The 25,788-nt window shown below is 39.9% G+C and overlaps 2 protein-coding genes across 3 annotated transcripts in view; one reads left to right on the plus strand and one right to left on the minus strand.

The window, feature by feature from the left end:
• The window catches only part of LOC117966318 (A disintegrin and metalloproteinase with thrombospondin motifs 10-like), a 35,447-nt gene extending 30,265 nt beyond the window's left edge, over positions 1-5,182 (minus strand). Inside the window, exon 1 of the mRNA XM_059013818.1 lies at positions 4,866-5,182. The gene's annotated coding sequence lies outside the window, so the exon portion shown is untranslated. The remainder of the gene's footprint in view (positions 1-4,865) is intronic.
• LOC117401315 (tyrosine-protein kinase ZAP-70-like) overlaps positions 1-25,788 on the plus strand; it is a 68,221-nt gene that overhangs the window by 36,055 nt on the left and 6,378 nt on the right. The window contains exons 1-2 of one of the 2 annotated variants that reach the window (XM_059013820.1): positions 8,961-9,163; positions 24,605-25,065. In XM_059013820.1, the coding sequence (XP_058869803.1) occupies positions 24,664-25,065 (402 nt within the window). In that variant the 5' untranslated portion in view covers positions 8,961-9,163; positions 24,605-24,663. Of the gene's footprint in view, positions 1-8,960; positions 9,164-24,604; positions 25,066-25,788 lie in introns of those variants that run through there. The other variant, XM_059013819.1, reaches the window with a different exon arrangement.

A 25,788-nucleotide genomic window follows, 5' to 3' on the forward strand; every position in this document is an offset into this window, starting at 1 on the left:
GTGTATGTTGACATAGAAAGGGAAGCTATAAAAAAGGCCAACAAAATGCTCAGATATATAGTGAAAAGTGTTAAATTTAAATCAAGGGAAGTAATGTTAAAACTTTACAATGCATTAGTAAGGCTCTAGAAAGAGTACAAAGAAGAGCAACCAGAATTATCCCGAGTTTAAAAGGCATGTTGTATGCAGACAGGCTAAAAGAAATTAATCTATTCAGTCTTGAACAAAGAAGACTACGCGGTGTTCTGATTCAAGCATTCAAAATTCTAAAAGGTATTGACAATGTCGACCCAAGGGACTTTTTTGACCTGAAAAAAGAAACAAGGACCAGGGGCCACAAATGGAGATTAGATAAAGGAGCATTCAGAACAGAAAATAGGAGGCACTTTATTTACACAGAAAATTGTGGGAATCTGGAACCAACTCCCCAGTAATGTTGTTGAAGCTGACACCCTGGGATCCTTCAAGAAGCTGCTTGATGAGATTCTGGGATCAATAAGCTACTAACAACCAAATGAGCAAGATGGGCCTAATGGCCTCCTCTCGTCTCTCTTTCTTATGTTCTTATGTGCTTACTGCCCCTGAGCCCTACAGATAAGGGTTTCTGATTGTTATCTGTAACACACTGGGGTTCAGTTGATCTAAATAGCGCCTGATCTAAATACCACCATCATAAAACAGTTATAGTAAAGCCATCCACAGTAAAAGTATTACATGGGCAATTTGCCCACAGTGGAAAATCAGGTCCTTTGAGTCTGAAGGATTTGCCCACAGGGGAAAAAATAAGCTGTAAAGAAAGAATGATCCACATTCAAATGTTTAAACATGTTCTATCAACCAGCCAACACTGGGCTTTTCTTAGTGTTTTCATTTAGAAAGAATCATTTTTTTTAGCTGTCAAAATGTACAGCGGCCCCTCTGCACCCTAGCTGTACCCCAGGCTCTCTCATACCATTTCCTGCTGGGCCTGACTTCCTTTTATTTTCATAAGCTCTTTTCTGTATTATCTTCTATTATTGTGTGGTTTTTCAGAGTTTATTGAAATGGTTTTCATTAAAGTGCACATTTGGCTAATTTAGTTTTTAATGCGTATATAGATGTTAGGTGACCCTGCCAACAATTCCACTCCTACTTGCTCTAACTGTTCTTAGCACTTGGCATAAGCATGATTCATTTTTCACAATTTTCACCCTAGCTACTGTGCCAAAAGTATTTTCATATTCGGATCCATTGATACACCATGGTATCGTAGCAGTGCCAGTGTGCAATTCACTAGGATCAGAACACAGCATTGCAACCAGGCAACTACTGATAGTGAGGACATGAGGAATCTCAGATAGACAATTACTGGGCTAATTAATGTACATCAATAAGCATATAAATAACCTGATCAAGGCCCATTTCAGCAACAGGTTGTTGGGGGCTTTTTTTGACGATTTTCACACCGAATTTGGCCCAAAAACATACTGATTTATACCAAGAAATCCATTGTAAATAAGGAATTGTTTTTAGTGTGATATGGGGCTGTCGGTTCTACGCACTGTAGTGCTGACACAGGCTAACTTCACCACTATTACACATTCACTCGGACAGCTGTTGGCATTCACAGCAACTAGAAAGAGATGGGCACGCTATTACCCAGTATTTTTCAGGAAAATTGGGAAATTTGCAAGGATTCTTTACTTTTCTTTTAAGTTGTACATTTTATACGTATGCTAAATATACATAATAAAAAAACGCCCGTAAAGACATTTGATGTGCAAGCCACTAGCTCTTGAAATGTTTTATAGTCTCTGGTTCCTCGTTACTGAAAGCAGTATTTGAGTGTATCCCAGTGCAGCAGTATTGAACTCGTTTCAGTCTTCCACCACCCGCAGGTCATTCTGGATTGCACCGAACAGGACTGAAGAAGCCAAGCCATGGGTCAGAAAATAGCAACTGGTCTTGAGTGAGCGCTAGGCAGCTACAGTCTGCAGCTGCTTTTATAACAGAGCACTGAGGGCCAGTGCAGCCAGAGGCTCTTTGGAAGCGGTGTCAAAGAGAGGCGCTGTGCTTAGGGTTTGGATTCTAAAAGCTCCGATTGTTCAATCGGAGGCCTCTGGGACTATCTTGGAAATGAGTTGTTACAACTCATATAAGCACAGACTTCTTAAAGCAAAACTAAGACTGCCCTTACAATTGTTTACCGCAGTAATTTTCCACATACTTTGCCATAGTTCATCATGGTTTGTCATGTTTTACCGTACCTCTCTGTGCTTTACAATGCTTACCTATGCTTTACCGTGATTTTATTATGCTATATAGTTTGAGTAATCTATATTAGTTAAGAATGGGATTCAATCAGTTCCCTATACCTTGGACTACAGCAAGCAACTGGGCAGGCCAATCCGGCTTCATGACTTTAATCAGGCTGGTGCTGCACTAACGCGGGTCTGCAAACAGTAAACTGTAGCATGGTAGTATACGCTTGCCCCAGGAAGAGACTGGAGCTCTTATATACAAGCGTGCAGTGATCTGATGTCGCTGGTCTGCGTGTTGCGTTTAGTATTTCATAAGAAAGACAACATCTCCTAAAAAACATTGCCACCCCTACCGGCAGGTGTAACGGGCAGTGTTGCGTGATACACTGCAGTCACAGATTCTGTCCCGTCCCTGAGCTGAGACGAGGTAGACTCTCTCTTGCGGTGTGTGGTGTCGCCAGTTCGCGCCCAGCCTCTGCCCTGTCATATTGGTGCCATGACCAGCATGTCATAGATTGGCTGCAGCTGATTGAAGAGTGCCCCCTACTGACCACCGACAACACTACAGTACCTGGTTTTCCATGGTGGGCACCCATTCAAGTACTGCCAGGGCACAACGCTGCTTAGCTTCTGAGAGCAGCCTGCATGGTGCTAGGCATCTGCAACAGGTAGGGCAGATCGTCAAGCGGTCAACAGTCTGGCACAACCAAACTCATTAAGTAAATCACCTGCAGCTGCCCCTCTAGGACACTAAAGTAAATGAGTGTTGAATCTGGGATTGATCCCAACAGAGGCTAAGAGGTTGATAAGGGAATATCGCCGAAGCAAAATTCTTCAGTCGTGTTACCCATATGAGTTAATATTGTGTCAAAAATTCTACAATAGGAATTTTGGCCCAACAATAGTGTACTGTAGTACTTTTCATGTTTTATGGGTAGTAATAAAATGGTTGCTGGTTCAAGTCCAGTTTCTTTGTTCCAGCCTAGCCCTAAGTACAGTGTTCGATTTCAACTTCAGGATTACTTCTCAGGGCTCTCAAGATAGCGGTCACAGCCACTGCACATTATTATAAGGTTAAAAAAAAGAATTACAGACATTGGACAAAGATCTAGAAACACCCACCCTAACACAATTTCAGGAGGGCACTGACTCGACGCAATGTCTTTAAATGGCCCTGCAGAAATACACGGTCATTCCTCTAATACCGTCAGGGTATTTGAAGGCTGTTCCTTGTGAACCATCAGCAATTTATGCAGTCTTTAAAATGGAAGCACGTGCCAACCAAGCATCTACTATCAGCCCGCGATCATTGAGTTGTTATATATTGCACACAATTTCCCAGGGATTCCATTTGCATAACGAATTAATCAGGCATGTAAGGGACAGGCCACTCCGAAGTATGTGCTACATGTGGCAGGTGTCATTTTTTGTTGACCAAACCCTGTGCATAATGAATCCCCAGATCAATATATAAATATATCCCTGTGTAATCAGCCTTGGAAAGTGCAACATAAGGTATTTTTCATCATATTCAATACACAATAAAAATCATACCATATTTTAAAATGAAGTTACACTAATTCAAAGTTGAGTAGGGTTGACTAATTTAAACAATGTTCAAGTTAACAAGACCATTATAAACCAGTCTGACTAACTGGCTGCTACTGGAATCTACACATTGTTATAAAATAAGGGCCGGGTTTCCAGTATTTCAGCGGTTAAATAACGGTTCCCATGCTGGTCCACTCCCTAACAAACTAAAGTTATGAAAAGTTATGGACAAGTGCCATGTGACCCAGACTTCCTGGCCGCGTGCCACAGAATCCTTAGCAGATCTCTGCCTGAATGCATACATATAATTATACGCTGCTAATTAAATTCAACTTGTGTGTGCGCGCGTTTTTAACAACTCAAATCAACCCGGCACCTCTCATGAATAGCACTATTGTATAAGTCAAACGTTGCTCTGTGCATTAAATACCTTTAAAAAAAAAATGCTGAAAAAAGAAATGTATGGCACTGTAGGGCTTTACTTCATATTTGATTTTACAGTGCACACCAGTCTGATATTTTTTTTTTGTTCTATTTTTTAATTAAATCACATATATTGCTTAAAAAAATGTCCACATCAACAACACACCTTGTTATAAACCGGACATAATTACTGAGCTTTTGGTGTTGTTTATATTTACCATTTCAAGAGTTTGCAATGAGATGTAATTTAGGCATTTCAAATTGATACTGTAAAGCTCCGCAATTGCATTACCAAGTCACAGTTTAACAATACGTGTCGGTTGCAAATGCAAGCCAATTATATTGCATTGCAAAAACGTTATATGCTTATATATATATATATATATATATATATATATATATATATATATATATATATATATATATATATATATATATATATATATATATATATTAAAAAGTTCCTTGTGCTGTACTTTTTAAGTACCCTGGCACGATTTGACGTCGCAATACCAGTGCAATTAGCGTGCAATAATTCAAACTTTACCAAGCTAACAGAAATGTCAGCGGCTTGTGTTCGGGTTAAGTCGTTATTTTTCACAGCGTTTAAAAAAAAGTTTGAAACAATCTATATTAAAAATGTATCCGCACCTTTTCTTCTGTGTTTTCTGGAGCGGCAGCAGCTACACAGTACAACGACGATCGTCCAGTCAGCTTCTGTTTTTTCCCCTTAAACGCTCCCTGCTTTTTGCAGCGCAGTGTCTGTCTGTGCTCAGGCTGAAAAAGGACACTTTCCCGCAGCTTGCCTGCCTGGATTTTTCAAACTTCTGAGAGCGAGTTCAGGAAGTGAGCAGTAAATACACCGGAGCCCAGCGTGCAGAGATCGGCTTCCAAGTTCTTTCCCTCGCCACTGGGAACCCTGCCAAGATGAGGGGAAAAAATAATAACAGACGCGGCCAGACCCAAAGCGATGACATCTTTGGAGAAGAATAAACTGGGTATCTCAGACGCTATTTTAAATGCTAGCGACTGGCAATTTGCAGGAATATATAGAACGTCGATATAACTACCAACTGTACTTTAAGAAAAGTTTGGATTTTAGCAATACCCCTGTCAAAAATACTGTCCAAAATGACATGTGTATGCAATAGTATGTATATTTATATTAATGTTGAATTATGTGTTTTATTACATTTCATATTTTATAAGACGTTTTGTGTCTCCAGTTTTTGCACTAAAATACAGTTCTTAAGTGTCTGTTTACTACAATGTACATAGTTTGGCCTTCTGTGCACCCCACTGTATGGTATGAGATATACTGTATATAATACCATACCATCAAGGAGGCAGTGTGGTCCAGTGGTTAAAGTCCAGGGAGTGTCACCAGAAGGTCACCAGTTCAAATCCCACCTCTGCCACTGACTGACTCACTGTGTGACCCTGAGCAAGTCACTTAACCTCCTTGTGCTCCATCCTGCGGATGAGATGTTAAATCAATGTCCTATTGTAAGTGACTCTGCATATAATGCACAGCTCACAGCCTACCTCTGTAAACCACTTCGTGATGGTGGTCCACTATGAAAGGCGCTAAATAAGAAGCTAGCATACCATACAATACCAATGTCATGTATATAGTGTCCTTCATGTGCAAGCATCCAAAGGCGCTTTACCAGAAAAATGTAATAAATAGCAAGCCAAAGGAGCTCCATGCTGCTCGCTGGTGTAATACCAAATCAAAGAGAGGTGTTCTGAGCTTAGATTTGAAATATTGACAGGCTCAGTATTCCGGAATTCCAAAGTGAAGGAACCTCAAGCCCTTGAACCATTTTTATTAGAGTTCTCGTTCATTTGATCTCAAAGTACGAGCTTACAGGAATAAGTAACTCACGCAGACTGGCAGGGCCAGAACCATGGATAGCCTTGTAAGAGAAGCAGTGTTTGAATGCACTGCTTCACGAGAAGCCAACGTAGTGACCTTAAAACTGGGGAAATGTGGCAAATAGATTTAGTGTGTGTCAGTGTTCTTGCAGAGGCATTTTATATGAGCTGCAACCTGTTCAATGAGGCATCAGAGAGACCAGCAAGGAATTACAATAATCAGCCCTAGAGGTTACAACAGCATGAATCTGTCTCAGCATCAGCCTGGGACAGCACAGACCTCAACCCAGCTATACTACTCAGGTGCCAAAAAGAAATAACAGATTCCAGGCATTTGAGGCAGAACAGTTGTGAAGAGGTGGAGCGGTCGTGGCCCGTGTAAGGCTGTTGACGGGGGTGGGTGTGCTCGTGAGTTAATTTGGTGTGTGTTCTAACCTGGATGCCTTGAGTTCTGGATGAGAGTAGCAGCGTGATACAACAGAGGACATAAGCACCTATAACCATCAAAATTACAACTGAATAAACTATGCAACGTCATTTTACTAAATATATTGCATCTAGCATTAAACAGTTGCTGTAACTGTATAGCAGTGGGTGCTCTGTGATTGGTGCTTTTTACTTTCTATCAGAAGACCAGGAACAGAATTTTACTTTCAATCACATGACCAGAAACAGAATTCTGAACGCTGTTCCGGACGATTACGCAACAACTTAAAACCTGGATTTAGACAGTCCGACACGGGACTGCTGGTGCTCCCAGAGGGTCCCGTGGTCCACAGTGTCAAAAACCCTGAAAGATATGACGCCTGTCCTTTTAAATCCTGTAGAATACTGGGGCTATTGAGCCTTTGCTGTCATGGGAACATCTTCCTTTTGCTTGGTTTAGAGCGCCCTCTGCACAGAGACAGAAGAAAAGCACGTCAGTCTATCTCCTGCAGTCCCACATTTACAGTGGCAGCTGTTAGAAAAAGCCTTTCACAAGCTGCAGTCTCTCAGCTTATAGCGGAGGTACGAAATCGATGAGATTCCTAGTGTTGAGAATGTGTTTGATTTCCTGTGGCTGATCCAGCCTGTTACATACAGTATATCTGTGGCAGGCAACTAGTACTGCAGAGCAGCTCCTGAACTCTGGGGAAGGCATCGTAATACAAGCTTATCAGTAGATACAAAATAGTCTGTTTGTCTGTGGAGTAAATTCAACGTGGCACCAGTTTGTCTCATTTTTGGTTTAGCCCGCAGCGTGGGTCTTTTATCTGTTGGAGGAAAGCGTGTAATTATACACCCACTCAGAGCAATTAAGGACAGGCAAAATATAGCACTGAATACAGACCTGTGTGGATAGCAGAGGTACACCAAAGACCTCTCGCAATTATATAAACAGTCAACTGTAACAACTGGCTTAATTATAAGGCAGGGCTATATGCAAGTACAGCATACAGATATAGTGAACATGTTGGACCAGGTACAGCATGAGGGTGTTTGTAAGTAGGGCTAATTGAAGACCCAAAATGATCATTCATGCATGCACCCTCTTCAAAAAACAAAGACCTGGGAGTAAATTATAGCAAACTTAAGAAGCTTGCCCAGTATTTCAGATTTGAGAGAATGTCAGTGCACTAGGGTATTGCAACAAAGGAGACTGTATTTCAAAGGAGACTTCGGGTACAAACATGCTGTGTCAGGAACTGTCCTCTGTAACTTGGACCTCAACCCAGTGACCGGTGGAATCGCTACAAAGACGGTGCTGCACATCCCACTGACCAGGGGGGTCTGCGTGTTACAGCTTCCTGCTGTCCACAAAGGGGTCCACTGTGAAAGAGACAGATATGGGTCCGGAATGGTTAGAACCAGCATGCAAACTCACCTAAAAAAAGATTGGGGCACCCAAGTGGCGCATCCAGTAAAGGCGCTCCGCGTAGAGTGCAGGATGCGCCCTATAGCCTGGAAGTCGCCGGTTCGAGTCCAGGCTATTCCACTGCCGACCGTGGACAGGAACTCCCAGGGGGCGGCGCACAATTGGCCGAGTCTGGCCGGGCGCCTGCAGGCTTGCCAGTAAGCTGCCCAGAGCTGCGTTGTCCTCCGACGCTGTAGCTCTGGGTTGGCTGCATGGTGGGCCTGCAGAGTGAAAAGAAGCGGTCGGCTGATGGCCCACGTTTTGGAGGACAGCGTGTGTTCATCTTTGCTGCTCCCGAGTCAGCGTGGGGATGGTAGCGGTGAGCTGAGCCTATACAGTTGGCCATACTAGACAGGATGTTGCATGTCCATTGTTGAGTTAATCAGCTATTCAGTACAGTAGCCAGCGCTCAGCAATGGACCTGGAGTTGGCTATTTGATCAATGTTCACAGTTTAAAATAGAAACACAGCTATAGAATACATGAGGTCTGCCTGAGCTGCAGGAACATAATATCACTCTTACTAGTCTAGGTGTGTAAGAGATTCTGGAATGCTGGAGACAACTGCAAATCCTTATTGGGGAATAATTCATCCCATCTTGCTGATTGATAGTCATCTCGGAGGTGTCTCTAGGGCTGCCACCTCTGAGGTACGAAAAACCGGGACCTCCGAATGGAATATGGGGGCTGTTAAAAACACTTACTCTTTAGAAATCCTATATTCATCCAATAGGAAACATTGATAATATTACTACTACAGTGCTGGGGATGAATTCATATTATGTGTCTATTCCAGTAATATTGTGTCCTGATTTATCTAACTTGTGCTCAAACTATCAATCAGCAAGATGGGCTTCTGGAACCCACTGCTATGTGAGCAAAGGAGATGGTAACGTTTTTTAGTTTATCTCATCTGTGGCAGTTTGAGAAGAGTGAGGAAGTAGGTCACGGTTTCTGAGAAACTGCAGAATCTGTCAGTCAGTCCACATCACTTTGCGAGCTGTTACTGATGCCTGCCTGCGCGCTCTGACGCCTCGCTGCTCTTGTCGTTGATACATGAAAATAACTTTTTGGGATTCTCCTGCTAGCCTCTCTCGGGACGATACGAGAATCCAACAAGGGGAAAAAACTAAAGAAGAGGTCAGGACAAATGTTTTAGCCAGCTGTGATAAATAAAGGTAAGTGAGTGAGTCGGATTAATGTGCATTATCCTCTTATTGTAAGCTATTTCATACTCATCAAAAGGTATTATTTATTTCTATAGGTCTACACTGGTACATCTGTGCAGTCGTTTTGCATTTACCTTACCCTATTCAAACTCAGGCGTATTTTCAGTTTTTATTCATTTATATTGAATTCAATCATGCATTAAACCTTTCTAGACTTCTAGAAAATAACCAAACAGCAGCCTAGAATGGTTATTGGATATTAGAATGGATTTATTCAAAACTGTTGAAAACAGGTCCAGTTAACACAGTATTACCATATCGATTTTTCTATGCTTTACTGCACTTTTTATGGTTTTACAAAAGTTTACCGCAGTTTTTTTTTTTAAGGGAATTGGCTAACGAGACATTATTAAGTTAAAGAAAACATGTATTCGTTTTGTGAGCTACGGGGTGGAAGCAACTCTGTCTAATCCAATTTTTAAAAAATGTATCTTGTGATCAAAAAATGTTTCCATCAATGCAGCCCACAAGACCGGGTCCTGCATTGCAGGTGCTGTTTAAAAATAGCAGCTTCAAAACTAAATGCAAGTTTGCAGTTAGCCTACATTTTGTTTGACATAATTAGGGTTAATTTCAAATAATCAACATATAAGACATTAACATAATACTGTATATGTGTGTGTGTGTATATATATATATATATATATATATATATATATATATATATATATATATATATATATATATATATATGTGTGTGTGTGTGTGAACATATTGTAACTAGGTACTCACTGACACATTTTTGATACAGTTCAAAATACATGCATTCTAGATTCACTTTTGTTACAGTTTTTGTTACAATAAAATTATATCATCCAGAAAAAAAACTTAGTTCCATGTATATTGTTACTGTATGTATTTCCACCCTCACAAGCACAGCATCGCATGTGCTAAGTGCATTTATTAAACACATTGTAATTACACCGTTAATGCACCGGTACTTTAAATTGTATCCTGTTTTTATTTTTTAAAACGCGAGCTCGCCCACAATTTCCATGAAAGGAATAAAATAATGTTAATGTTATAAAACACACAAGAAAATCGAAACAGTCTTTTTCCTTCTCCTTCCTACAACATAGTCGTTTCTTGTGTATTTTGTCATTTTTTTACAGTTTTTTTTTTTTTTTTTTGGCACTTGCTTCCAATTCAGGCCCAAATGATGTTCCTCTCAGAGACACAAAGTGTATACTGTGTTTAATTGAAAATACTTTTTTTAAGTTTTCAAAGGCAGATTTTTGAAAATTCTTAGATGAGTTTCCCAGTTATATTGCTGGTTTACATTCACAGGAGAAGCGTGTTTAAATTATGGGGAAAGCTTGCTGAAAAAAATAAATCTTGACTTTCCCTTGAAATTACCCTGCATGAAAACATTTCGAATGTTACAAAACACATAAAAATAACTAAACCACTTAAAAACTCTGAAAGGGCCTCAGTTAAAAAGTCACCACTGTCAAGCACAGAATTATACTTGTGAAAATGCTTAGAGTCTTCGCTATATTATTTTCTTAAAAACATTTTAATTTATATTTATGGTTTCTAAATCACAAGTAAAGCACTTTTTAATTTTTAAACAATACATATTAATTAACATATTTGTTTTTAAGAATACAGTAAAGTGAAGATGCTGACAAAATAGCATTTAAAACATTCCTGGACATGGTTTTGCCACACATTAAATTAATGTCAATACTTCAAAACTGCTGTATTATTCTTTACCTGATCATAAACACATTTTACAGCTGTGAACAATACTTTTAATTATAAGACATGTACATAATAATATTTTCAAGCGTTCGTATGATTTTTGTTTAGACAAATAATTTGTAATGCAGTAATTTAAATTCCATTAGTAACAATATAAATACATTTAAAAACACTTGTTACATTTTTCAAAATCATATAGAATTCATACAAATGCATTCTAATAGTGCATTCAAATCTTATTCATAACATGTATGCAGGAATTCTACATTTGTGATTCTGCTATGCTTTAAGAGCTCAATACAAATTAGTGTCCAATGCATTGTTGAATGCATACAAACTCAGTTGTAATTACTTTGTAAAACATTGCAGTGTTTACTGTGTTATTACATTGTTATTAATGGGACTTAAACAAGAAAGCCTAGTATTTTTGACGAAGGAATCGTGTTATTATACAGACCATAACAGATAGCAGGTGTCTGTTGTAATTTTTTTAAAATACATAATCATTTATGTATGTATTTATTTTTTCACTCTCTACAGCAAAAAGATGCTTAAAGATAATCTTGTAAAAACAAAATGGGTTTCATGGCTCAGGAGTTATAATGCCGTATCTCTTCCATTCAGTATAGCAGGCCTGCTCTTGTTGCTAGTACATCTTTACATGCGTATGTTTGTGGTTATTATATTTCTGCACACATATTTGTGTATAAATACATGTATATATATATATATGTGTGTGTGTGTGTGTGTGTGTGTGTGTGTGTGTGTGTGTGTGTATTGTGTGTACATAGATATACACATAAGTGCATGTATTTCTGTGTATACTTGTTCATTTTGTCTCATAATAATAATGAATATTCTGTTGTAAGGTTCCCTGTGGAATGGCTGGGTTTTAAGGGAGGGCTTCATTTCTTTTGTTTTGCTTTTTTGAAGATTAAAAAAAAAGGATAATCTTGTATTATATCTAGTAATAATATAATAATAGTATTATTTTTTTTACTAATACTACTATTGTAATAAAAACATTATTTGTTTGGATATACTTAGCAGCTCTGTCAAAGGTTAAACATGCAAAAATAAACCTAACACAAACAGACACAAAAGCTCAGGAAATGTGTCTGTGTTCATTGTTAAAACTGAAAACAGAGCCCTGCCAAGACGATAAAACTGTGTTTGAAGCATTATCTTGATTTTTCAATACAAAAGATAAAATAAACAAGTCTTCTACACAATACTATCTAAAGAATCCGAGACACGCATCACACAGGGCCGATGCAAAGTGATAACACCGAGAGGCTGGACGGGTAGTGTTTGCTGATTTTTGTCGTTGTGTAATACAATTATCAGAATGAATTTAAAGTGGAATGGCAGCTACTGCAATTGGAATACGTAGAAATGTGAGGTCATTATTTTAAAGAGTAGCTTTCGATATGGAATTGTTTTAATAGGTGCTGGTGGAGTGCGGTATTATACTGTATCAAACAGGAAGGCCCATTGCGTTGCTAGTCATTCCAGTAATAGAGGCGTTTTTAATTTCTGCACGTTTCATTTGTACAATCTGCTTTTCCTCAGTTCTGAGCATGTCAGCACAGCTAAGCAACAACAGTCAATGCTACTCTTTGTTTAAGTCATTTATTAATTGCTCTTTTAATGAATTGAGAAAGAGCCCTAAAATGGCGCTCGCCTTGCCACAGATACAAATTCTTGAAGTTGCGTAACAGAACTACAAGGTCCCCATCGACTTCGCAGCATCTATTTTTAACAGAGCCTTTAGAAGCTCTGATGTCATCTTCTAATTTCTTTATCGGGTGTTTTGTGCAGCGTTGATAAAGTATTATGATAATCACATTGAGTTCTCATGATGATAAGCCAGTGGGAGGACATACTGTAGAGTCACAATAAAGACCAGTTTCCCTTGCATTGTAACTAGATTAAGGGCCTATGTATGTTTAAGTCCATAGTCCATTGTCATGCCTTATTATTATTATTATTATTATTATTGCATAAGGAATATAGGACTCAAGCACCAGATTCTCTAATAAAATGGGTTTTCAGACCCCATGCCGTTGCTTTTCTGAGCCCCTAACATCATGTGCATGATGCACACATGCTCTCCTGTGGCTTCACACAATTTCCTGCAACATATGTGACTCTTTGGAGCTGAAGCTGCTGGAGGTGTTTACAAATGAAGCAATGCTTTCAGTTACTGTGCACAGATCTCACAGCAATTACGCAGTTATAATTTGCTAACGAAATGTTAACGTTAGAAACGATTTACTTTACTTTGCAGCTACTTAGTAATTGTTGTCACGGTGTGAGTAAGAGGTAACAGCATTAGCTTACAGGACACATTCACACACCATGTCAGGGTATGCTGGAGTTCAGGGTCATTAAGCAGGATAAAAGGAAGAGAGACACACAAAAAAGTGCATTTTCCATTTAATTACTAAAATGCGTAAATCATTTTCTACAACACTAGATGATGTAAAATCCATTGCATGCTTATATAGTACGGATTAACTTGTATGGGATGGTTTTGTCGTCACAATCAAACAAAGTAGCCAGATCTCTAAAATACCCAAATTCTTAAATTCAAGTCATAACAAATAATTTACAGCAATCAGTTTTCAGGTATGTGTTAAAACGTGGTCCGCAGCTCACTGCGCTGGCTCGCACACGGCTAAACAGCTTCCGCTAGGAAAGCAGGGCAACGGCCATTCAAATCCGGTACGTTATGTTGTTTTCAGTCCCTTTTTTAATTGAATCATATTTTGTTATTATTATTATTTGTTTATTTAGCAGACGCCTTTATCCAAGGCGACTTACAGAGACTAGGGTGTGTGAACGATGCATCAGCTGCAGAGTCACTTACAATTAAGTCTCACCCGAAAGACGGAGCACAAGGAACCGGGGACCTCCTGGTTACAAGCCCTTTTCTTTAACCACTGGACCACACAGCCTCCAATCGTTTTTAATGCAATATATCATATTGTTCCACCATTAAGAAAATAGAATGTGAATATTTATCATATGCAGTACTTGAGTCTTGACATTACACGGGTCAAGTTGTGATACACATACCACATTCTGACGATGTACCACGCTATTTAAATGCCCCTGCAAGATTAAAATCCGATGCAGCTGACGAAAGACAAGGTCAGATATCTAGCAGGTAATGATATATGCAGCGGGCTTCGGTGTTTGTGTCTTTGAAGACAATTTTTAAATTAGTTTCAGGGTTACATTTTAATCTGGATCTCTTAGGCGACTTGAAATGTACGTTGCATTTTAAAGACCCTACAGTTCCACAACGTACTCAGAACCTGAATGGCTGAAACATTCCCCGAGGTTTATAACATGTTATGTGTGCATTAAAAACGTTAAGTCCAAAACATGTAGCTTATATCACACACTGACTATTTTATATAATTACCAGTACTTCCATTTTTGGGTGCTACTGTCAGGATCCCAAATATCCCAATATCATTCAAGCAGAGGTGCAACACCTTAATAACAGATCATAGATCAAATTTCCATTCAAACAAATTTCCATTGTTAAAAACAGAGCGACGTTTCGGCCAGACAGCCTTCATCAAGCTGTAGTGAATAGACACCGCCCTTGCCATTAAATGCATTAACACATGACCTCAATTAGTTAATTAATGATTCAGTCATTCAAAATGATCAAAATTCAAATAGTCCTCATGATGTTTGCAAACAATACTAATAAGATACAATACAGATATTTGAAAAAACATGTTAGATTTATTTTACTTTATAATCATACCTTTCAATATCACCTTATTCAAAATGTAATTTAATTCAATTTTCCAAACGTATTCAAAGAAATTTGTGGATGTAGATACCCAGTCCTAAACACGACCCTTACAGATACCCTGACAAGTCCATGCTGGAGAATTCCGAACACATTGCTCCTGTATCCTTTATCTTTCATAAAGTGCCCTCGCCTGAACTCTCACAGCGGTCACTTTCAGGAATGCCCACTACGCTGGATACTAAGAGAGGTTTTTAACTATAAAATTGATGTTCTGTTTTGCTTGGTTAAATCCAGTTGTTAACCCTGGAAGCCTAATTAAAACAGGAGCTCATTTTGTTCTTTTCTGTGTTACAGGTCAGAATATGCAAAGGGGACGGTTATGCAATATTTAAAACTATTGAAACATGCTTTGCAGACTCATGGCTTCTTATTGGTTTTGTCCGGCTGTGCATAAATACAGCAGAGTCGTGTTAATCCGAACCCCGCTGGTCCAAACTGACCTATCATCTGAATCGTGATGAAACGCACGCAGATTGCAGCCGTAGAAACATCATCATAATTCTGTGATGAGTGTGCAAAACATTTACAGTTGTCTGTGCATGTTTAATTCAACTAGTTACTGCTGATTTCTGATGAAGTATGAATAAACATAAAACAAAGACTAGACAAGGCATTTTAACAATGGAACAGATTCCAGTACAAATCAATTGAGGTTGGTTTTCATTAACCCAAACAATATTTTCAGTTTAACTGCATGGTTACACGTGCATTGTACAGGATCTCCACTCTTTACATAGCAAGAACAAACAGAAATATTAAACGCAGCCTGGGCACGCTTTCTGGTAGTCGGTGGCACAAACATTTGCCAGGGAGAAAGAGTCATAAAGTAAATTTAAACTGAGTGTACTATGCAGACTCCGAAGGAGACACCCAATGTGAGTTACCAGACTTTATTTTGGAAAAGGTGCAGCATGTGTATTTAATGTAACACTTTTTATCATCATTGTTCACCTGTTAAGAGCTTTCTGATCGTGCAAGACGAGGCACGGAAAAGACATTGCGCTCTTGCACTGTATAAACCAGCGGTGTAGTTATAGATCCACTCACTCAGACACACTAACCTAGAGGTCAGCAACATGGAATAAAATGTGGCAAGACGTTTTCCTCTGAAATATAACGGGGTTACATGTGGACACTTCCATCAGAGCCAGAAAAGAAAGCCGAAAGTCATAGTGTTCAGTCACGGGTCTAATCCTGGGATTCAGTTTGAATTATGGAGTCGCTATCCTTAAAAAAGTACCAGACAGCCATAACTATGAGAACCGTGTGGAATTATTTAATGGTAACGCTACATTATAAACAAACCAAAAAAAAAACATTGGTTATCTTTGTCACAGTTTGTTTTTTGTTTTGCTGCTTGGTATTTTTTTAAAAGCGGCTAATTACACATTTAATCCTAGGGTAAGTATAAAGCTTTTTCTTTTTGTTTTGTTTTTTTATAAGAAGCACATTACTTTACTTTTTCTGCATTCCATGTTGCCTGTGTTATATTTTTAAACATAAATGTGTTTATTTAAGCAGGACAGAACCCTTGAGATATACATCTCGTTATCAAGGGGGTCCTGGCAAGAAATAAGATTATAACATCCACGGCAAAAAAAGAGACAAAGCATTCAACCAGGACAAAAGCAATTTAAACAGCCGTAAAAACAGAAATACAAAATAAGAACATGGAAAAATAGAACAATTCCTATTTGCATGACTCTGGTCATAGGATTTGCAACCCTGGTCAGATTTAAAATATTTAGGAGTGATTTCAAAAGGTATTGTGAAGAGGCCGTTTTCAAGGCAATGAATTCCAAAGATGAGATGCCTGACATATAAAAACACGTTGGCCCGTACTAGATCTCAATTTGGGGATTGTAGGGCATAGATACAGTTATGTGTCTCTAACAGATGTAAGGTAACTTGGAGCATTTCCAGCGTACGCCTTATAAACTAAACACAAAAAATGACAGAGCCTTCTATTGTCTAAACGGAGCCATCCTAAAGATTCACAGAGAGTACAGTGGGGCTGGGTGTAACCTGCAAAATCCTGCAGCACTATTATAGATGGGAACCAGCTTTGTCAGAACTGTGTGGGATGCAGTCATGTATACGGAATCAGCATAGTCTATTACAGGGAATATCGTTACCAGTTGATATTACCTTTAATAGACCATGCATAGATCCCATCGTTTTGATATTTTTATTCATGTCGTAAATCAGTGACTTCTTAATCTGTACTCAGTAGGATCCACTAGGAGAAAGAGGATTTGTTTTACGAGCGTCTAATAAGATCACGCTCAGTCCTGCAGCAACGCTAATGCTCTGATTGGAACGAGCAGCTATTGTGGGAACAGTTAAGAAATGTCTTCAGCTCAGTTGGTCTAAACAGCAGCCGATCTGAACACCAGCCACTGAGGCATTTGAAATCTGAGCATCACGGTTATGAAAATCCAACATCCAACACCGTGCATGTGAGTGTCTTCAGTACATTTCCTCAGGGAGGGATCCTACAGCGGTTTAAAGGTCAGATCCCACACGGATTTGCTCAGCTGAATAGATCCCATGATGAAATGGGGATGATAAAATGATACCGCGGCAATAAGGACGACACAGAACAAAGCCAAGCTAAAGTAAGGGTGTTTCATCTTTTAACACATGTGGGATCTGCATTTATAAATATTTCAGTCTCTTTTGAGGTGTATAGAAATACCAGCTTGTCCGAGAATGTGTATGTTAAAGCCATTTCCTCCTTGGATTTCAATTTGGAAGTCTGGCACAAACCCCCACGGCTCTGTGTAAAGCAGAATCTCTTTTATTGAAGTGAAGTGCGTGCTATAAGGCAAATATTGCTTCAACACTGCTTAGCGCTGAGAGACCAGTGCCTGGTCACAGACCAGAGAGATGGTGGACTGCAAATAAAACACACACAGGGAAAGGTTCTGTATAGACCTTGTTTTTTTTACATTTTTTTGTCTTGCTCTGTATATGTCTTGCCCCAAGATGAGAAAGTCATTTAGTTTAAAAAGTGCCCTGAACCACTTTGTTTTGATTTAATAGCGTTTGTTTGTGTGTAGGTGTACTGCTAACACGCTGCCCACACCCTGGAACTGGGTTTTTGAAACCACGGGGGCATGTTAATCACACAAAACAAGCATTCATCAGCGCATGGCACTGCAGTAGCTTACTTTGCTCAAACACAGAACCAACTCAAGAGGGCATTTTAACTGGAACTTAGGCCACCCTGTACCATTTAAAAAAGACCAGAATTTGTTTTTCGAAGCTTGCTAACTTTACATTTCCAGAGTATCAGGAATATATTTTGTAAATAATGAAATGCAGTAGTGTAAAATTAAACATAGAACTGGTCAAAACGCAACTTCCTTCTGAAGTTAAAGGCAGGCTTTGTTTTTAAATTAGTTCTGCGTGGGCCAGCAGCTATACTGTGATCCACAGCACAGTGATCCATTACACTTTAATGCCCGCCTTGGAACTTCTGATTGGCTGTTCATACTTCACAGTTAGAAGTGATAGGTGGGTGTGCTGTCATTAACAAATAGGCAGCGACACTATAATAAGGCTGCAATGTAAAATGGAGGCCTTGAGAACACGGTCATAGATGCACAAAGAAATAAGCCATTTTGTCTGTAGTAAGACTCTAGAGCAGGGGTCAACATGAATGATCTCAGCAGTAGCGGATCTAAATAGCGCCGCCTTTAACTCTATTTGAATCCTGCTGGTGTTTCTTATTTACCACCCAATTCATATCTCTAGACTTAGAGAAATACATTTTTTGGGGCTGGCCGCTGATTAGATCATAAAAGGAATCTCATTACACATGTTTCTGTGTGGAGTAGTTACTATTTAATTACATGTGTATTTACTGCATGAACAGGTCTAGAAGTGGCTGTTCAATTGAGCACCACCAACTGTTTAAATATTATAAACAGGGTCACATCTGGCATTTAATTTTATTAAATATATAATATATGGATGAGTACTATAATTGCGTCTCAGTCCGTATGAAAAAAAAAGTCATAATTAAGCGACGTGGCGACACATCAGCAATTTCTAACTTTCCCAACCATTTTTTTTTCAATTCTCTGTATTTTAAACTGCTGACTTTGTTATTATTTTTAAAATTCTCACGCCAGAAGCCAGCCTGCAGAGAATTGTTCATCAGAGGCCAAGAAAGCAAAAACACAACAAAGAAAACAGCCTTCCATGTAATCCTTGAGGAATCCATATACATTACAAACAATAACACAAGGGGCTGAAGTGAATCATGTGAGGTTAAGCTTGCATCTCATGCAATTATAATAACCTTGTAATTTACTGCAGCCCAGCTGTTGTTCTATATAAGGATGAGGGGAAGGTCTCCCTGGCAACCTTTTTGTGCTGGAATTAATGATATAATCTGGCTGTTTCAGCCCATCAAACAGGTCATTATTGTACTGGTAGCTAATGGGACTTTAAAATATTGAACTCGTTTTAAAGTGCTACTTTACATTTCAAGCAGCTGATGCAATCCAAAATATAACAGCATTAATATCCAATACAAAGGTCATTAACGTAACTGTTGATAACTGAGTTTCACGTAGCGGTGAAATTATTCTTAGCAGTTACCTGCGGTGTAAGTCACGATGCATGCTTATAGTTTTGATTCCATTCTAGAAACTTCTTTTGGGTGTTTGTTTCCACACGATTCTCCACCCCCAGTTTCACTTCCTCCATCGAGAAACTCTAAACGTCCAATTTCCAATTCATAACGTCAATGGCATGTAACTTGATCCATACTAGGTAGGATGTTCAAAGTGATGAGCTATTGCAGGGGAGCGGGTCCGAAACGGGACGGGGGGGGGGGGGGGACGGGGGGGGATTTTAACGATTTGTTTGCCTTATAAAGTATAATTTGGTGCACAGTGAAGTTCATGCAGGGGGTGACGTACATACACAGAAGATGTACTGGCGTTTTCACAGATACTCAACGGTTATCGGTTCTCAATGGTGACTAATCCGTCTCTACATCTTACTCCATTGTAACATTTTAAATTAATGCGACACTAGCCTTATAGCAGTTTTTAAAATGTACCAAATAACAAAAACTGTGATGAACTGTGTGCAATTCTTTCATGCTAACACTGTTTAAAATGGCCACATGTTGATGGAAACAGGCCAAATTCGGTTAATTCATGCGAGCGAACAAACACAGAAACAAAACGTTTTTAGCGGTGGATAAAAAAATGTATCCTTTAGGATAAACGAAGCTCACAAATGCAATGGAAATACTTTACGAGCGGATTTTATGAGCTAGCGCGTAGTGTGTTCAGTCATACGGTGGTACGTTTCCATCAAACTTTTTTCTAAGCTAAAACTCATGCGAAAAACAAAAATAAAAATTAGCTCGACAGCCGTGATGGAAACAGGCCAAAATCGGTTAATTCATGCGAGCGAAAAAAAAATAAAATTAAAAAATAAGTATGTTCTATTGGGACGGATAAAAACGTGTCCTGCACGATAACTGAAGCGCACTAATGCAATGGAATTACTTTGTGTGAATTGTATGTGCTAGCGCATAGTTTCTTCAGTCATATTGTGGTATTTACGTGGTCAACGCAACACAGCACTGGGCACTTAATTAGACCTTAATGGCACATAATTAAAATAATAATAATATATATATATTCCTTATTGATCAATTCAGTCAAGCAAGAGTTTATACGATAGTCTAGCGAGTGAATAAAAATTGATGGAAAATTATGCGATGACCATTTTTTTAAGCGCGTGACGTCATTAGTAGAGCTGTTTGTTCGCTAGAATCCAAATTTTGCAAGTTCGTTAGAAATGTGTTCGCTTTGTTGAAACAAGATAATGATCTGTTTGTGTTGTTTTTTTGGTACTATAAGCATAATTCAAATGTAGCAAAAACATATCAATGAATACTTTTTAGTATCGACTGCTAAAGCACTGTTTATCTGCTGGTCACCCATGTTAAAAAATATCTTTAAGAAATCCAAGCATGTAGGATCTACAGTAAATACTGCCATAATTGAACGTGTTTTTACAGACGGAAAAAAGAGTACTGTTGGATGTTTGATTTTCCAACCACTGCCCCTTTAATAATTGTGTAAACAGTGTATATTTAGATTAGATCTGTATAGATCAATTGAATATAACATCCTGTCAAAATCGCCCAAAACAGGCAATCATAGCGTTTTCATAATCATAAGAATGTGAATCATGATGCCCAATGGCAATGCAGCAACAACGCAATGATGGCAATGGTTCTGTATTAAGGGTTCACATGAAGCTACAGTTATATGAAGACACTGCTATCAGAATTGGTGTGATTAAATACCCTGGTAATCCATTGGAGTACCATGGCACCATATCTACAGCACTCAGTGTGCTACCATAGCTGCACCACTATGCAATATGTGTCCAAATCCATTGCTGGCAATGCTGCGGCCTGGTAATGGATCCACACTGGGGTTCAGTGATTGGTTTTCAAAGTGATCTTTCTGCAGCTTTTCTGTAGCGGCCCCCAAAGGATGGATATCAGTGGCTTTGACAAGATCTTTCTGATGAAAGATTTCCTTTTCAGCGTTTCTTGTTAAACGCTCTGTGGTGTGGAGATAGCTGCTGCGTCTCTGGTCAGCCCGTTTGCGTGCGGCTGTGCGGGGGCTGTTCAGATTCCAGTGTGGGCACCATGAAACATCTCTCGCCAGCACTTGTGGCTTCTGAAAAGCCACAGGTGAACTAAGAAGCTAAAAAAAGCACAAAGAGCAGTAAAATCACAACCTAGATTCAGACACGGGACACACAATAGCCTTCAGCTGTTACATGTCCCCTGATCCACAGTAACTGTGCAGTTTGCCATGTGTTTGCACAATGTAACTCAAGCAATAGCTTTGATAAGATCCCAGACCTCCAGACATCATGTCGAATCCAGGTTTTCAGAGGGTCTGGTAGTTTACAGAATGTTAGTATCATTAGAGGTAACTTGTGTGTAGGGGTTTTTTTTTTAGCACTGTGAAATTTTAAAAGACTTTCCATGCAATGAAAGTTGGTGATGTCTGTTTTTGAAATGCAGTTCTTAAAGACGTAAGCGATTGCAGGCTAATTCTTTGACCTATTTTATCCTGTTACGACCTCAGTTCACGAAACTGAAGGTAGAATTTCCGAAATACAGTGAACGTTTATTTTCCATAATCAAATAATTCAAAATAAAAAAGTAAAACGGAGAAGGCAGCGATGGCCGTGCTCCGAAAGTAACTTCAGAATGCGTAGGCTTGCAATAGCATCAGAGCTGTGAATCGTACAGAGTATCGCACTGCTGCTTTCAGGTGGATCCTACTTGCCCAGGCAGCTGGTTTGCCCCAACCTTCTACCTCTTTACAGTTATGGAAAATCAGATTCTGCTTGCTAGCATCCTTCCAGCAACCACAAAGCAATCAGAGGTGACGTGGCATTTGGGTTTGGTATTAAGAGGTTTTTTTTCCACTCTTTATCAACCCCATCACCCTTTCCCCCAGAACAGCAAATGTTTCTTATATCTCTTGATGAAACTGAATTATTTTTTGGTTGTTTTTTGGAAGATGCGTATATTTATGTTCACTAATTATCTACGTATTTATACAGAGTAGACCATCAACGCCATACAGGCATTCATGGAAAGTGAAGGATCTTATAACCGTTGCGTATGCTATATGTGTTCACCAAGACATTTGGTAAACCAGAAGTTTTTTTGAAAAGAACAGACCTGAACACATTGAAAAAAAACTTCTGGTCATTATTTAATAAGTTTCTTTCAGTATTTCTAAATAACAAAATGAATGATGTTTTTTGGCATTTTATTTTATCATTGTTTTTGTTATTTTGTATTTTTTAAAAGCCGCTAGAAGCATAATATATACATGTAGTATTAGCGAGAATGTTAAGAGTAGGTTTAAGTTTTGGTTGAAGGAGTGGAGAAGGGGTCCCCGACTGGCAGAAGCGCAGCCACATGGTGCGCAGGGTGAGTCATACAGCGCAGGTTCACGTCCTGGCTGTGTGCAGTAGGCTTGTATTCGCTGGGGACTCTGAAGGGAGCCTTGAATTGGCTCTGGTGGTCCCGTAGGTTAGGGAGGTAAAACCGTCCTGGACTGTTTCTCCTCATCGCTCTACAGCGAACCCTGCTGGCCAGACGCCCAGTGACATCTGCTCTCGAGTTCCTGGGTGAAAAAGGAAGCTGGCTTGTTCGTGCAATCGGAGGACGCCCACTGAATCAAGTTGAAGGTTGAAATGTTTCCAGCTACAGCTACAGTGCTGGTGTGATTCGATAAAAACAAGTATTGCACTGCCGGATGCCACTGAGGGTATGAGGTGTTGCAGCGTGCACTGAGTCACTGGTGTGGTGAGCTACTAACAATTTAACATCATCAATAAAATACGTTATTATCATATAGAGGTGTGAAAGTACTTTGCAGTGTCGGTTAACACTTTCTTTTTTTATGACTAGTTTGCCTCCAAGACTAAAACAATCTGAACTTCATAAAACACCATAAAAAAGGATCAACTCAAAATGTTCTTCCGCAATGGCCTTTGCATTTTAATTACAGTGATGATATCCTTCTTGTGCAGAGGTCAAAGGTCATCGGTTGGACGGTCCAGTTTTTAAGTGTCTTTAAATACAGTGCTAAAATGACTGCAAGTGTTGCAGTTAGAATGATAATGACTTTTAGCACAGTTTATTAGTATGTCATAAATTGGTAATTTTCAGAACCCCTGATCAATGATCCCAGCTATGCCACTGTACTGAATCAGCGACTGCAAATGCAGAGGATAGAATACTCTAGGAGTAAAGTACTGGTAATAGCCTATGTCAATTACAAAATATTTCATCGTCATTCTTCCCAATGGAATATCATAAGAACACAGCTATTCCATTGGAAGAGATTTGCAGCCCTCATTTGGAAGTTTAACGTACCTTGGACTCTGATTGGCTGATGCGGTTTAGAATTGCCAGCGAACGTTCTAGCAGCGCACCTGTGTGAAGCGCTGGCAGGAGGACCTCATGTTCAGAGCTTCCTGTTGTGGTTTCCTGTAGACGCCGGGCTGGGGGTGTATAACTGCACTCAAACCTGCTCGACACAGCACTGCGTCAGCACTGACAACAGCGTGTGCTCGCTCCTTCTCAAAGGAACCTGTGTGCACTTCCACAAGGAGACCTTGAGTCTGGTACATGGCTCAGATGTTTCTCTTCAAAACACTAGAGACACAACAGGGCAAACAAATGAGTCATATTTTAAATTAGCTCAGAAAGCGAAAGAGATATACATCTGAGCTGCAGAACTTGAGGGAATTTTCAACAAAATGTAGAAATGTTTCTTTTGATGCCTATATTAAGGTATCAAACATAACCGCTGTAAAAAGGTGCTTATGTGGAGAAGAGTGTGAATGTTTAACATTTTTACAAAAGGAGTAGCAAGCAATCCTATAGGGCAGTGTTTCCAAACTGCTGTTCCCAAAGGGCCCTGACACCTGACAAAGCAAGTGAACATTTTGACATCAGCGCATTCATACCAGGGATGGAAATAAGACTCCTGTTGCAGAGCAGTTTGATCCATTCCTGATTTTACTATGAGTTTAATAAGACACACTTGTGCACTGTGACTCATCTAAATCTCGTAGTAAAACCTGAAACTGTTTTGCAATAGGAGTCTCGTTTCCATCCCAGCCTACATTCCTAATCTTCATTTCTGTAGGACTCTGAGACAGCTTAAGGTTTGTTGTGAGTAATAGTAATAGTAATAGTTTCATTTTCAGTGTGTTCTGAAGCCGTGGGAAGCTCACTGGGTTTTTATCTGCTGTTTCTGTTGCAGGTTTGGAAGCAGCAGTCAGTGTTCAGTGCCACACACAGGAGTCTCACAGGAGAGCTGCGATGCCGGACCCGGCCGCGGACCTGCCCTTCTTCTACGGCAGCATCAGCCGGCAGGAGGCGGAGGAGCAGCTAAAGCTGGCGGGCATGGCGGACGGGCTGTTCCTGCTGCGGCAGTGCCTGCGCAGTCTGGGCGGGTACGTGCTGACGGTCGTGTACGACGTGCGCATCCACCACTACCCCATCGAGAGGCAGCTGAACGGCACCTTCGCCATCGCCGGAGGCAAGGCCCACTGCGGTCCAGAGGAGCTCTGCGAGTTCTACTCCAAGGACCCCGATGGCCTGGTGTGCACCCTCCGCAAGCCCTGCCTGCGCCAGAGCGGCACCCTGCCCAGGGCCGGCGTCTTCGACAGCCTGCGTGACAACATGCTGCGCGAATACGTGCGGCAGACCTGGAATCTGGAGGTAAGGGTCTCTCGTTTCGGAACCGGTGGAGGGGGGCATCCTTCAGCAACGCTACATTTAGCTGAACCCGTACAGGCAGTTCCCATTTAAATATAATGAAGAAAAATTAAGAACAAGAGGAGACCATCCAGCACATCAGCGGTCTTCTGGTTCCTGGATGCTGGTTGATCTAAAAACATTGTAAAGCCAGCTTGAGAACTCAATGATCCGGTGCCATAAACGTGGCTAATGAATCGATTCTCTGTCCTAATTTCCAACTGTGTCCTCTGGTCCTGGTTTCTCTGCTGCGCTTCAGGTATTGGCTAGGGTTTCTCAAATTGTTTTTAGTCCAGTTGCTCTTCACTGGATTCTCTCCACACTGACCTTTTTGTATTGCTCTCTCACCAGTGCATTATGCAACCTCATATCATAACCTTCTATGAATTTGACAGAGCCATGGCTACCCAATGAATGTTGTCTAATGCTGATTCTGATATGGGACCATGATGCTGCAATCGATGGCCAATCTGGATTGGGTCATACCGTCATGATACCATTTATAATATATTCCCTTTCTATTCTACCAATGAATGGATTGGAAATACCCTGAAAAAACCCTGTAAATGAATATTTACTGCAAACGTTCTGTAGCATAAAGGGGAGCACTGCTGTTTCCAGGAGGGTGTGCCCATCCCTGCTTATCTCCTCTTGAGATGGGATGCCGTTTCGTTCTTCCACAAGGCA

This window comes from Acipenser ruthenus, chromosome 47 (assembly GCF_902713425.1).
Source record: "Acipenser ruthenus chromosome 47, fAciRut3.2 maternal haplotype, whole genome shotgun sequence".
Lineage (NCBI taxonomy): Eukaryota > Metazoa > Chordata > Actinopteri > Acipenseriformes > Acipenseridae > Acipenser > Acipenser ruthenus.